This window comes from Denticeps clupeoides, chromosome 5 (assembly GCF_900700375.1).
Source record: "Denticeps clupeoides chromosome 5, fDenClu1.1, whole genome shotgun sequence".
In the NCBI taxonomy this organism is placed as follows: domain Eukaryota; kingdom Metazoa; phylum Chordata; class Actinopteri; order Clupeiformes; family Denticipitidae; genus Denticeps; species Denticeps clupeoides.
The window spans coordinates 3,592,410-3,606,516 of NC_041711.1; the positions used below are offsets into that span (position 1 = coordinate 3,592,410).

At 43.5% G+C, this 14,107-nt stretch overlaps 1 protein-coding gene across 1 annotated transcript in view; it reads right to left on the minus strand.

Moving 5' to 3' along the window:
- The window catches only part of LOC114790846 (neural cell adhesion molecule 2), a 180,157-nt gene that overhangs the window by 41,712 nt on the left and 124,338 nt on the right, over positions 1-14,107 (minus strand). The window contains 4 exon segments of the mRNA XM_028981244.1: positions 1,881-2,018; positions 4,402-4,545; positions 5,413-5,622; positions 12,775-12,849. Of these exon segments, the coding sequence (XP_028837077.1) occupies positions 1,881-2,018; positions 4,402-4,545; positions 5,413-5,622; positions 12,775-12,849 (567 nt within the window).

Genomic DNA, 14,107 nt, shown 5'->3' on the forward strand with positions numbered 1-14,107 from the left:
TGGTTTCTGCGAAATCCATGACACCATAAATCATGACCATGATGATTTTTGACATCAGAGGAGCTAAAACAACAGTCTGTCCAGAGATCAATGTGATGGAGAGTGTCTGCTTGACGCTGCACGTGAGCACAACCCTCCTGTCCTGCATTACAAACACAGACAGATGGTGGAGCTTGGCGTTCTGTCTCTGCAGCGGGCGCCTGTTGTCACGTTTCCTGGATAATAGGACATACCTCATTGAGCAGCTTTATTGGATCTTCTCGAGAGCTTTAAGTAGTGATGGTAAATTGAATGAGGATCCTTTTCCTTTTTCTATAACTCAGATGTATGTGTTATTATGTTCTGTTAAAGGAAACACTATTATGTCCAACCAACCACATCCACGCTCTAACGCAGGAAAAATCTAATTTCTCGCTAACACAGGACAGTGAAATGAACTTAAATGAAGATACACCCATCACCCTCCTTTTTTACTCTTTCAATTCCTTAGTTGTATCATTCAGTCACAAATATTACGCTGTAAAGTCAGGAGACGTTTCCAACAGGAACAATCAATTTTTGAAATGTTGTATTAAACTAGAGGTCAGTGTAAAATCACTTTAAAAACTGTAGTGTTCCAGCTGGGATATGTTGTACTTTGGGCTAAATCGGTTAGCCCCACACCGGACTTCTCTTGTTGTGCATTTTGACTGCGCCTGCCACATTTAATTGGTCATTAGATCCCCATGAATGAAGGTCTCCATATACATAGTCATGTTAATGCAAAAAATAACACGCAATTAGACAATAAGAAAAATTCTCTAAAAAGTACTCTTAATACATACTGTTTCAAATAAAGTAATAGAATACATTACTGAATACAATTGTAACATATTCAGTCAGACCATGTCAGTATTCAATGCACAAAGATGAGGTTGATCAAAAACCCTGTCCAGATATTTTTCATGGTGTAATTATCTCTGGTAGCTGGAAATGACTGTTTATGAATAGCTGCATAAATGTAAACATTATCAGCAGCAATTATTCTTTTGTTCCATTGGAAACATTTGATTAACACAGGCTTGTTATTTTAAAAGGTTTAATGAATAAAGAAATAAAAGGGGTTAAATTCAGATCCCACATTGAACCCAAATGTGGGAAATTCTAAATGCCCCTAAACCTTTGGAAGGTAGGATATATAACTTCTGCATTCTACTTCTGTTGACATTTGTGTCAAAGTGCAACTATCCTGTCAGCTGAAATGAAGCTTTATGCTTCGCTGGAAACTCCACATGAGGGAGCTGCCACGGTGATGGCAGGAATCGGACCTGAACCCAGAGAATGAACCCAGTGAGAGAGCGGAACACAGCACATTTTGGAGTAGTAGAAAAATCTCTTTTTATGGAATTAAAGACTGAAATGACTCCCTCATTAAATATATATAACACACAGATCCAGAACTTAAAGAACAAAAAAAGATGGAGCCGGTGATCTACATGTATGAGCACAGCTTAAAAGCGGTTGCTTTCTGACTTTAAGGGCCCTATTTTGACAATCTAATGAACAAATTTTAATGTAGAAGTGAGTGCCTTTTCGCAGGAAACATCAACACATAAATACATATTCAATTAATAAAAGCACACAAAACATTTTGCTGTGTGCCTGTGGTCTGGAATCATGAGTAGGAGTTGTCTCAGTGGATGCCTTCAGCTGTAGTTTCTGTCTTCCTAAAAACAAATCAATAGCAGCACAACTGCACCAGACCCAGGCACAGACCCGGACTTTGTGGGCTGGGTAAAAGTCACTATTCGCTAGGGAATTCAACATCGGAAGTGAACTGTTGCCAGAATGGTCGGAGCCATTGCTACGGGAAGGAAGAGGACGTTGGTGGAAGAACTCACCGTTGACAACCACGGCGATGTCTCGGAAATCGATCTCGCCCCTGGCCTCGACGCGTGCTTCACAGCGGTACACGCCCTCGTCTGACTTGGACACCTTCAGGATCTGCAGGTTGTTGTTGGGGAGCACCTGGAACCGGTCTTCGGCGAGGAAAAGAGAAGGGAATCAGCGCTTGTCCCGGGAAGTTATCTTTAAAGGACACCTTGACCCAGCGTCGGAGGGTTTGACGCACGGGCTCGTAAGAGAACGCGGCACCTGTAATCCTAAGAACCTGGCGCGAGTGATAAAGCAGACATTTATCGGCTCGCCCCGTTGCGATTCACTTTCATTTCAAAAACAAGGAAACCTGCAGAAAGAATGAAGCACGCGGATTACGCCGCCAAAAGCGCGGCCTCCGGTTCCTTTTATTACCGCCGTGGCATAAACGGCTGATAAATACCAATCCTTTCGCCTTTGTTCACGGACGATATTTATAACCTTCCACTTTAATTAGAATAAAAATCGTTGAAAAAACGAAATCGCCACCTTTTAATCTCCTGTCCGGGAAAGCAGCGATAGCTCGTCAAAGCCGAGGCTCGGAATTTCAATTATGGATCTCGGTGTTACCAAAGGTTATTTCTTTCTGCTTTTGCAGTTTAGGCATTGTCTTTCTGACACTTTTTTTTTTTTTAAACTCTGAGCTGCTCACTTTTGCAGGAGAGTTCAAGAACCCCTCAACACGAATGCTCGTTCTTTCATCCTGGCTGAGGGTTTCTGGAGACTCGTCTCTGGTGTAAATATCTTTGGACGGCCATGCCGTGCTACATCCGGCCTTGATGGCACTGAGCCATGTCTAGTAGTGGATAGTGATGAAGTAAATGTAATTCCTTACTGTACTTAAGTAGTTTTTTGTGTATCTGCACTTTACTAATGTATTTACATTTGTGAATATTTTATGTCAAAAATCTTAATTTTTAGTCCACAACTTAGTCCGCAATCGTTCCTTTTTTACACTTAAAAATCAAACCTTTAACCTGTTAGATTAAAACTAAGATGTGAAGTAGTATGACGTATACGAAGTACATGTGGACCAATCAAATTACAGCGGGAGGCTATTGACCTGTAATAATCCAGAATGCCAGAACATTCGTGGCCTTATTTGAGAGACTTTTTCAAAGTTGTTGAAAAAGGGAAGGGCACCATCTAATCTATAGAAAACAAGGAGAGGCACAATTTAATTCTGATGGAAATTTCTGATGGCTAGTTTCTCAACAAAGTTAGCTAGACAGGTTAGGGAAACACCTCTAACCCTAACGCCAGTGGCAGGCTAAAGCTATTTTATCCATTTCAATTTGATGGCTGTGTTAGTCATTTCAGATTATTTTATAATATGGTATGTTTTCAGTGTTGCCAGATCCTAAATATTTAGGTATGGTGCCAGCAGCTAAAAAAAGATCTCTTAAATAAAATAAAATGATGGGGTAAAATGATCATACATTATGGGATTATCTTACATCTGGCAACATGTATGTTTTTCAGCAGTAAAAGTGATAAAAATAAAAGTGATAAAAAGCGATAAAAGTGATACAAGTGATTTTAACATCTCATGCTGGAAAATCAAATCTATTATCATGCACATTGAGTGGAGTTCTTCTTGCATTCAGCTCCATCAAATCAAACATGCAGACAGATTATCAGTTAGATTCATAAAAATCTATTTTTTTTTTCTTTATTCGCTGTGCAAAATGCACAGATTCTTGAGTTTCAGCGAAGTGCCTTTTTTTTGGGGTGTTCAAAATAGATTTAAAGTATTTACAGTTTTTTAAAATGTGTTGACCACATCTATCATATTAAATATCATAATAAAATTTCAAGTTGTTAGATGATATAACAATCACCCAAAACAATCATATTGTGAATACAGCAGTAGATAAAAAACTAAAAGTCCAATAGTTCATTAACTCAGCATCAGTTCTCAATATCGGCGAGCGCTCAGTAACTCACAATCAGAAACTCACACTCAGTAACTCAAACTAAGTACTAGCATCCAGTCCAGCAATTTTCACAGATGTCAAAAAGATAAAGATGGTCTGAAGCCACAGTCCCCGAGCAAGACACTTGTCTTCAAGGTGACTGTCCCAGTAACTACTAAGTCTAAGTTGTTCTGGGTAAGGCGTCTGGTAAATGTAAATACATGCTAATTTTAATAGTTATCAGTGGCAGAGTAATTAATGGCCTACCACTAAAAATTACATAAAAATATTTACATAAAAATGCACTTTTACTCAAGTAGAAATTTAAAAGGAGGACTTTTATTTTTACTGGAGTAAGATTTTACTCTGGGTAACTCTACTTTTACTCAAGTACATCGTTTGTGTACTGGCCATGTCTGGAACCTACACAGGTCAGTAAGCAGATCTTCATTGTTGGAAGAAATATTATAACCATTTTTTGTCTCGAAAGTAACCTTGTTGCAACCTGTTTGAAGCGTGTGATGAGTGTTGTGGTGGAGTAAAGCCTTGGGTGGATGAAGATTGCTCTTACCATTGGGCTCAGATAAGATCTCTTTGTTCTTATAGAACCAGGACACGGCTGGTACAGGCGAGCTGATGACATCACACACCACCTCGGCATCCTCTGCCTGACGGAACTCCTGAGGAGACTGCACCTCCCGGAACGTCAGCTTCTCTGCATAAGCGGAAAATCAAGCTTACAGTCAATCAGGATGAACGCACCCAAGGCTGTGTGAAGGTTGTCACCGAGAACCCTGAATCAGACCTCATAACCAGAAGGTCAAGCATCAGCGAACAAATAACAATCCAGAACCCTGAACTAGTGCAGCAACATCCGCCGCAACTGTTTTGTCACCAAAAGTTGACGCCTCTAATGATGCCTTCAGGGATACCTTTATGGGCGGATGGAAGCCGCCATATGCTAGCAGACAGACCGCTCACCAGATAGCATCTTGAAAAACGCTAGGCTGCCCGATGTGCTTTGCCACGGGGCCGAGCGGTGGGGTCGGGGCTCGCTCTTCACATGTAAATATGAAAAATATGCATCACGCGCCTCTGCTGTTCCAGATGTTCTGGGTACAGTTGGTGAATACCAGAGTGAGTGCGTGGGTCTGCAGCATTACCATGTAATGGCCATTCTGTGTGTGTGTGTGTGTGTGTGTGTAAGAAACCGAATAAGAAACACTGTTAGAATAAATCAGAGAAAAAAATTCTTACTAATCAGATACATATGATGCAGACACATGCACATACAGTATAGGCACAACACTACACAGCATGCCTCAGGCACATCAGCAGCCTCTCTGGCCGATATCAATACAAATATGGCCACTTCTTACCACGACAATTACAACAAGTGTTCTTTTGCTATGGATAAGGCTAATATTGTGACACCTACATCCTAAAAATAACCACATTCCTTATGTTAATGAACCCAGTTCAAGCAATATGGTTATAGAGATCGTGAAACTCATTGCTGGGCTACGGAGTGGACTGCATCAATAAATCAATAAGTGCGCTTTTTGCAGCGCAGGAAACTCACGGTAAATCTCCAGCACCACAGTGGCCTCCTGGCTCTGCCCTGTGGCGTCCGCGGCCTGGCATCGGTAGATGCCGGCGTCCTCCACCACGGCATTGTAGATGGTGAGTCGAGAGCGGATGCCCTCCTGGTGCAGGACGACACGCTGGGAGGAGATGATGCGCTCGCCCTGAGGGTTAAACCAGGTCAGCAGGGACACCGGCTCGCCGATCACTGCAGAGACACACAAGCACACGTTACGCCACTATGTACTTCCTTATGATACAATACCAGAATTATATTATACAAGTTATAAATTACCTTGGTAAATGTGTTTCTATACATGAGAATCTTCCTCATATATTTGCAGTGACTTTTTCAATATATAATGTCATTTAACTTTTTTTAACTTTTCAGTTTATGCAGGGAGTGCAGAATAATTAGGCAAGTTGTATTAGGAAGTAGTTTTTAGTTTGTTATTTTAGGGGGATATCTGTGTGTGAGGGTGACTATTACTGTGCATAATTATTAGGCAACTTAACAAAAAACAAATATATACCCATTTCAATTATTTATTTTTACCAGTGAAACCAATATAACATCTCCACATTCACAAATATACATTTCTGACATTCAAAAACTGGGAGCTGAGCTTGACTCCATCCTCAACCCGAAAAGGCTCCACAAGCTCATCTTTGATGATACCAGCCCAAACCAGTACTCCACCTCCACCTTGCTGGCCTCTGAGTCGGACTGGAGCTCTCTGCCCTTTACCAATCCAGCCACGGGCCCATCCATCTGGCCCATCAAGACTCACTCTCATTTCATCAGTCCATAAAACCTTAGAAAAATCAGTCTTGAGATATTTCTTGGCCCAGTCTTGACGTTTCAGCATGTGTGTCTTGTTCAGTGGTGGTCGTCTTTCAGCCTTTCTTACCTTGGCCATGCCTCTGAGTATTGCACACCTTGTGCTTTTGGGCACTCCAGTGATGTTGCAGCTCTGAAATATGGCCAAACTGGTGGCAAGTGGCATCTTGGCAGCTGCACGCTTGACTTTTCTCAGTTCATGGGCAGTTATTTTGCGCCTTGGTTTTTCCACACGCTTCTTGCGACCCTGTTGACTATTTTGAATGAAACGCTTGATTGTTCGATGATCACGCTTCAGAAGCTTTGCAATTTTAAGAGTGCTGCATCCCTCTGCAAGATATCTCACTATTTTTGACTTTTCTGAGCCTGTCAAGTCCTTCTTTTGACCCATTTTGCCAAAGGAAAGGAAGTTGCCTAATAATTATGCACACCTGATATAGGGTGTTGATGTCATTAGACCACACCCCTTCTCATTACAGAGATGCACATCACCTAATATGCTTAATTGGTAGTAGGCTTTCGAGCCTATACAGCTTGGAGTGAGACAACATGCATGAAGAGGATGATGTGGACAAAATACACATTTGCCTAATAATTCTGCACTCCCTGTATAATAATATGTTAAGTAGTATAGCAATATATTTATTCAATATATGAAAATGGTAATAATTGTAGTATTTTCATATACTGTCATATGTCGTATATTTATATATTGCTTACATATAAAATATATTATTATGGAATATATCAACATATATTACTATGTACAACTCACAATTTATGAAAACACATATATTGTCACAATATATTGAGAAGTATATTTTCATTGCGTTTGGGCTGTGTGTGTTTATCTTAGCTTTTTTTTGTTTCATGGCAGGATCAAGGTAAAACGTGGCTTGCCAACTCTGGAGAGAGGTCCTGCCTCGAGTGGAGGAGTTTAAGTATCTCGAGTGAGGGAAGAAGGGAGCAGGATATCGACAGGCGGATTGGGACCGATCTGTCGTGGTGAAGAGGGAGCTGAGCCAGAAAGCAAGGCTCTCGATTTACCGGTAGATCTACGTCCCAATCCTCACCTGTGGTCATGAGCTTCAGGTAATGACCAAAAGAACGAGGATACAAGCGTCCGAAATGAGTTTCCGCCGTAGGGTAGCGGGGCGCAGCCTCAGAGATAGGGTGAGGAGCTCGGACATTCGGGAGGGACTCAGAGTAGAACCGCTGCTCCTCCACATCGAGAGGAGCCAGTTGAGGTGGTTGGGGCATCTGGTCAGGATGCCTCCAGGACGCCTCCCTGGGGAGGGTTTTCTGGCATGTCCTGCCGTAAAAATGTCATTTTTATTTTAAATGAATTAAATACATTTTTAAAAATGTATTTATTGATAAAATATCACGATGGAAGGGACGGATGTTCGTTGTAGAATGGAGGTGGTTTTGACTGTTTTTATTTCAGGAATTATTTGCCTCCTCATCCACCCTTAACTCGAGTACTTGGTTTAACAGTAAACTCTGGGACAATTAGGACTGTGTGCTTGGACTGTTATAATTTCGGAATTAATATCTGTATTATGTTAAATAAAATTTTTTAAGTAGTTTTGAAATAAAACACAAAGCAGTGAAAACAATCGGAGCAATTTTGTTAATTCAAACACTGATCGGATATTCCGTTTCTAGGAGATCATTCATTAGTTAACAACATCGGGAGAGAATTAATAGTTGTTACTATGGTAAATACTATGGTAAAGTCCCGTTTTGAATCCCGCTCGGCCGGATGGACATGAAACTGCTTTCCTGGGGCTTCGCTGAAGGACGTGGCAGGGATAGCAGAAGAAGACCAGGGGCAGAGGGCGGCGCCGGTGATACCCGGGCATGAAACTCGGGAACAGAACCTCCCCCCCGTCCCCCCCACGAAGCAGCACGGCAGCGCCGGCAAGTGACCGCTGGACAAAGGGCAACAACCGTGAGATTTCTCCCACGGTCAAGGCGCACATGAAGGATGACGGAACCTCCATATTTTACCCACAATTCCTCTGACAGACATTTCCTAATTAATTACAGAGTTAGGTGGCGTTATTAAGACTAATGGATTTTTTAAAGACCTGCAGACAAGCTGTAATTTAAACCTGAATGGGCCTGAACGTCAAAATAAATTTTCAAAAGCAATAATAATGAGAAATAATAATTATTTTGCATAACCTGCCCATCAACATTGCAAACACGCAGCACTGGCAGATGTGGAACCCGACTCCAGCACCTGCATCCCCAATTTAATGTGGCTTTCACAACTTTCTGACAGCTTAAGTAGCTGCGTTAGGACTCGTGTCATTAAATGGCACACCCTGTCACAATGCGGCTCCAGTGCCAGAGGGGAATTAAAGAATCTTAGACGTTCATGAAGGTTTGTGCATCAGCAGGGTTTGTGTCGCCACCACTGACACCGCCATCGTTACAACTGGGAAAGAGCTTCAAGAAGAACAGTGACTGGAGAGCACTTTCTTCATGCAGTAACTGTCATATTTTCCTGGGGCTGTATGATATGCAGATAAACATGTAGTGTTCACTAATGCCATTTATTTCTTCTGGATTCAGAGAAAGTGGCTGCTTGGTGGTGAGGAGACACCCAGAAGATGAACTTTAATGATGTTTCATAAACAAAGTTTTTAAAGGGGGAGGAGCCTACACACAGAACCCCCTCCTGTCAATACATGACACTCTTAGAGATTTAGTCGGGCATGAAAAGTTACAGAAAGGAAATGTGCAGGTTTAAAATAGAATTGCCACCTCCTCAACATCCATTTTTGCATCTCTTTCATGATAATTAAAATGCATCACCTGATTGAATTGAAAATTGAATTTAATAAAACTAATTCACAACATGCAAAACTCCTCTACCAATCCCCGAAACAAATTTACAAGCAGCGAATCAAACCAGAAAGGATAAGTACTACAGTCCATTTACCGTGCAAGCTTGAACCAACCTAATACCTAATACCCCTTGTATACAAACGTGACCACGCCCACCACCTAAAGCAACATGCAGGTTATCGGCACTGTAATTCAAATGCTCTGATGGGGGAACTAGTAGATGTGACAGACATATATCATAATCCACCTTATGTGGGTTATGTAGGTTTTTTCGTGCTGTAAATAGTGGTCTGTGTTTAATATGAGGGTCTCTCACTGTTAATAAAGTGGGGCAGAGGGCGTTTGTCCCTCACCCTTGCCGATATCGTTCCCTTGCTCTGTTCATATTCTCTGGGGGTCCACAGACTTTCTCTGCTCGGCCTCTGACCTCTGGAGCTCACGCTTTTCTGCTCTGGATGTGCCGTCGGGGTGACCGTGTCTGGCCACTGGCTGCTCCGTCGGAGACGAAGCTGACCACTGACCACTGTCTGACCCCAGGTAGAACCATCTGCTGCAGAGTGGCAAACAAATCATTTATCAACTGAGCCGCAGTGTGTGTGTGTGTGTGTGTGTGTGTGTATAATCTGCCCATGTGATCTGGCTTTTGTGTACCGTTGTACTGTACTGTGTGCTTTTTTACGTGATGCTGCTCACAACCAACATTCCCGAGTGCTCGTGTGTCAGTTGTGTGTCTGTGTCTGATGGTAATCTGTGTGTACGAAGTTTGGGTGTGTTTGCTAGTGTGAGATCTTCTGCTCATTATCCTGCGCCATATTTTTAGCAGCAGAGTCCATTTCTATTCAGGAAACAATAACAATAAAACAACTTTACACATATGTAAAGTACATATTTTGTTGATTAGTTTTCTTTGTCTCTGATTATTTTTTTTTGTTTTGTGTGTGTGTGTGTGTGTGTGTGTGTGTGTGTGTGTGTGTGTAAAAGGCAACTCCTACCGGTAATAGGAACGTTGGTACTACCACATGGATTCTGTTACATATAAATAATTTGAACACTTTTGTGTAAACTTTTAGGATGATGGGAGCATAAAAGGGACTTTTGAACTTGTTGAATGGATGAGTCTCCAAGGATTTCTCTTTATAGAGAAATGAACATGTTCTGATGGTGTTGGGTTCCTCATTCTGCCATTTTGGAATTCCAGAACAGCCAAACCTGGTATTACGCTCAGTGTAGGAACACGTGGTCTGGAAGGTGTATAAGCCTTTATAATCGAGTTCAGGTCTCTGAGCAGCAGGGTGACATGACCTTTTTAGCTGATTGAAAACCAGATGCACCACCATCTGTTAGAATTTCAGTGTGGGTGCTGAGGGAGCCAGAACTTCTCCATCCTGACTGTACTATCTTCTGTATGTGTACTGCACACTATAATGCATCATTAATAGGGTTGTGTGTGAGTGTGTGTGTGTGTGTGTGTGTGTGTGTGTACACAATCCTATTAGAGCTGTGTGTGAGCAGAGATGCTGTTGACAGTGTGGATGACTGAAGGCAGGTTCTGACCCGTCCATTCCTCTTGAGCTGAACTTCCTTTCACCTCTGCCCCCACGCCGAGAAACACAATCCAATTATTCATCAGCCTTGTCCCGCCCCTCCACACTTCCACCGCCTCCCGCCCTCCAATCCTCCACATCTCTACTGCTCTGCCAGATACTCTGCTGCTCTGCCATTATGGTCATTTACGGCCCAGGCGACTGATCTGCACATTAAAAAACACTATATTTCACCATTATGAACAGCAAGGTATATGTAAATCTGATAGATTAGACACCATCCTTCATTTTTTAAGGTTAGTGCTTATATATATATATATCTCCCCGGGCGCCTGTCATGGCTGCCCACTGCTCACTAAGGGTGATGGGTTAAATGCAGAGGACAAATTTCAATGTGTGCACTGTGATGCTGTGTATCACAATGACAATCACTTCATATTTTTTTTTACAGTACAGTAATAGATGGACCGCTGGTCTTCCATTATGAGGAAGTTTCTCAGGTTTAAAAAACAATGAAAACAATGTGTTGGTGAGAAGGGGGAGGGACAAACGCGCTATATTTTGGGACAAAGGTGCAATTTAATAAAATGGAAATTAAAAAAAAAGGGTGCCACGGGTATCAATCGTCCACCACACCAACAGGAGGCACAGAGCTAGCCACATGACCAGGAAGCGACCCGCAACCACCAAAGAAAACCTACTGTCTCGATGACTGGACATGGCAAGGAAGAAGGACACATGCAAACAACGTCACGAGACAGGGGTTTATTACACTAACACGAGACAGGAGAAACATCACCAAACAACGACCCGATGGCGAACTGACGCAAACAGGGCAGCTTTATATAGACATATAGAAGTGAAAGCAATCAGGAAACCATACTAACACAGGACAAACATGAAACTCTGGTATGAAGTCCAGGTCCGGAGTAGTCCCTTCTGGACTGGATCCTGACACAAACATTAAATGGTGGCGACCATTCTCAAACTCACGCATCCCAGATCACCCTTCCTGTCTGACATGTCCTTGCTGCAATGCTCTGTGATTCTGCCAGATTGATATCGCCGCTGCTGGCGGACTACATTTCCTATTGTCCCCCGTGACGTTGCCGCCTCCCCACTGGGTGACAACTATCTCCCATGCCTGCCATGTCTGCATATGCGTCCTCCACCCCAGCCCCTGACAAAAGGCCAAAACACACAGAAGACAAATGGAAAATGAAAGCACGCAGCATAATGCGGTGGAAAAAACGAACTAACACAACTAACAATCTACATTTACATTTATCAGACACCAGAGCGAATCACAATCAGTAGTTACAGGGACAGTCCCCCTGAAGCAGCTCAGGGTTGAGTGTCTTGCTCAGGGACACAATGTGGAATATGAACCTGGGTCTTCTGGTTCGAGTCCACTAGTCCACTACCAACCTATTGTTCATCTCACATTATAACTAACAGTCACCCCTACACAACAGGAAGAACCTGTGGGTGATTAGGACCCAGCACACAATAATTAGAATTCATTTTAATCTCTAGGAGGCTAAAGTAAAGAGATCAACAATTTATTGTCTTATAATGGACATGCATACTTGGAATAGCTTTTTTCAACAAACATGCTACATAAGCCGCAGCGTGTGGATCATCGGCATGCTGGTGTTGATAGTGGGCGTGGTCCCGAGACATCTACAACAGAGATCATGTTTATGACGTCCACTGACATACACCCCGTGTACAGCATCTAATACTGGGCCAATAACAATCTATTTAATTTAAAATGTGCCGCACAGACATTCACATGGGCTTCTACGTGGTTCTAGATCCCTCCAGAGATAAATGAAAAATATCCCCTCTGCTATGGAACTATATTTATTTTGGACTTGGTACGACTATTTCCTGAAAATTCCTGACATTGTAAACTCAGATGCCGTTCCCTGTCGGAGATTCTGTTATTCCGGGTAAAGCCGCCTCATCTTCTGGGGCCACAGGAAGCTGCGACCTTCAGCCCAGCTCTGACACTCCACACCGCCATCGTGCCCAGTACTTTGAGCTCCTCGCTCCCTGGCACGTGATAGTCCACGGGGCGTGGCTGTTTCGGCCTTACGGGGGGCGGGCTTACCTGTGCAGGTGAAGAACTTGGACTCTCCCACGCTCAGCTCCACCTTGTTCAGCGATATGGAGACCTGAAGGACGGCTGTGGGAGAGAACGAGACAGAGGACAGGCACGTCAGACAGCAGAACGAGGCGAGCGTGCAGATAAACAGCAGCGGGTCGGGAGCGGAAGGCGTCCCGCTTATCTTCAAAGCGCGAGAACGAAAAGAGTGGAAAGGGGGGGAAAAAATGACAACAGGAGACAGAGCAGGCAGTCCAATTCTGTCAGGAATAAAAATGACGAGATTAGACGGGCTGAAACAATGTGCAGACGCCCCCCTGCCCGTCACGTGCACTGTGTTCGCTTAGACACACTGAAGAGTGGGATGTGTGTGTGTGTGTGTGTGTGTTTCAAGTTATAAAAAAGACCCTTTGATCTCGGCTCTCCCCTCTGTTTTCATGGGGAATCTGCTCCAGTCCCCCTCGTCCCCACGGCCTCCATGCTCCTCTGTCACCAGGCCACAATGCATGTTGCCTGTGTGTGTGTGTGACCCCCAGATGGCAGTAATGAGACATGGTGGCAGGAGCTGGATGCCTTTAGTAGAGCGTGGCGGAGAACTATCCCCCCCCCGCAGGACACCGGGAGCAGTGAGGTGACAGCGACCGAGGCGCCATGCTAACCGCAGCGGCCACGGCCGAGCAGAGAACTGCGGTGCTGATTAATGACACCGTCCGGGGTGCGAGCGTGCTCGGTGGCCGCATCTGGACAGGAAGTGCCTCCCGCAGCCCAGGTAGCGCACATGAGTCCATGCGGCAGATTTCAAAAGAGCAAAATGAAGGCCGCGCAACATCTGACCCCCAAGACTGTTTATTTTAAGACACATTTTAAGGGTTCTCCAGCCATCCCACACTCATGCATTATGGATCAGGGTTCCATTAGGCACCGGAGGGATGCTCTTATTGGGATGCTGAGACAAATGTACATATCGAATGTGCTTCTGCAGGGGAAGAGTGGACTTTGAGGATTTAATGGCCACCAGCAAGTGATGCGATGGCCAATGACGTGTATGTGATGTCAGGCCATCTCTCGATACAGACTTCATAAAGAGCGGAGTCTGAACTTGTCAAGTTAAGCGTGCTAGATGATGCTCTGAGGACTTTAGCTGAGGACTCTGATTCAGATTTTCACCCTTATCACAACCCTTTTCTCACCATTCTAACTGGTCCTTCTCTCACTCACAATACTATTAGTACTTAATATGGTGTGGTGTTCCTGAGGTGTCCGCTCAAAGAATTCCTTTTAACTTTTTTTTTTAATAATTTTTTTAACTGTGGTTATACACACACACACACACGCACAC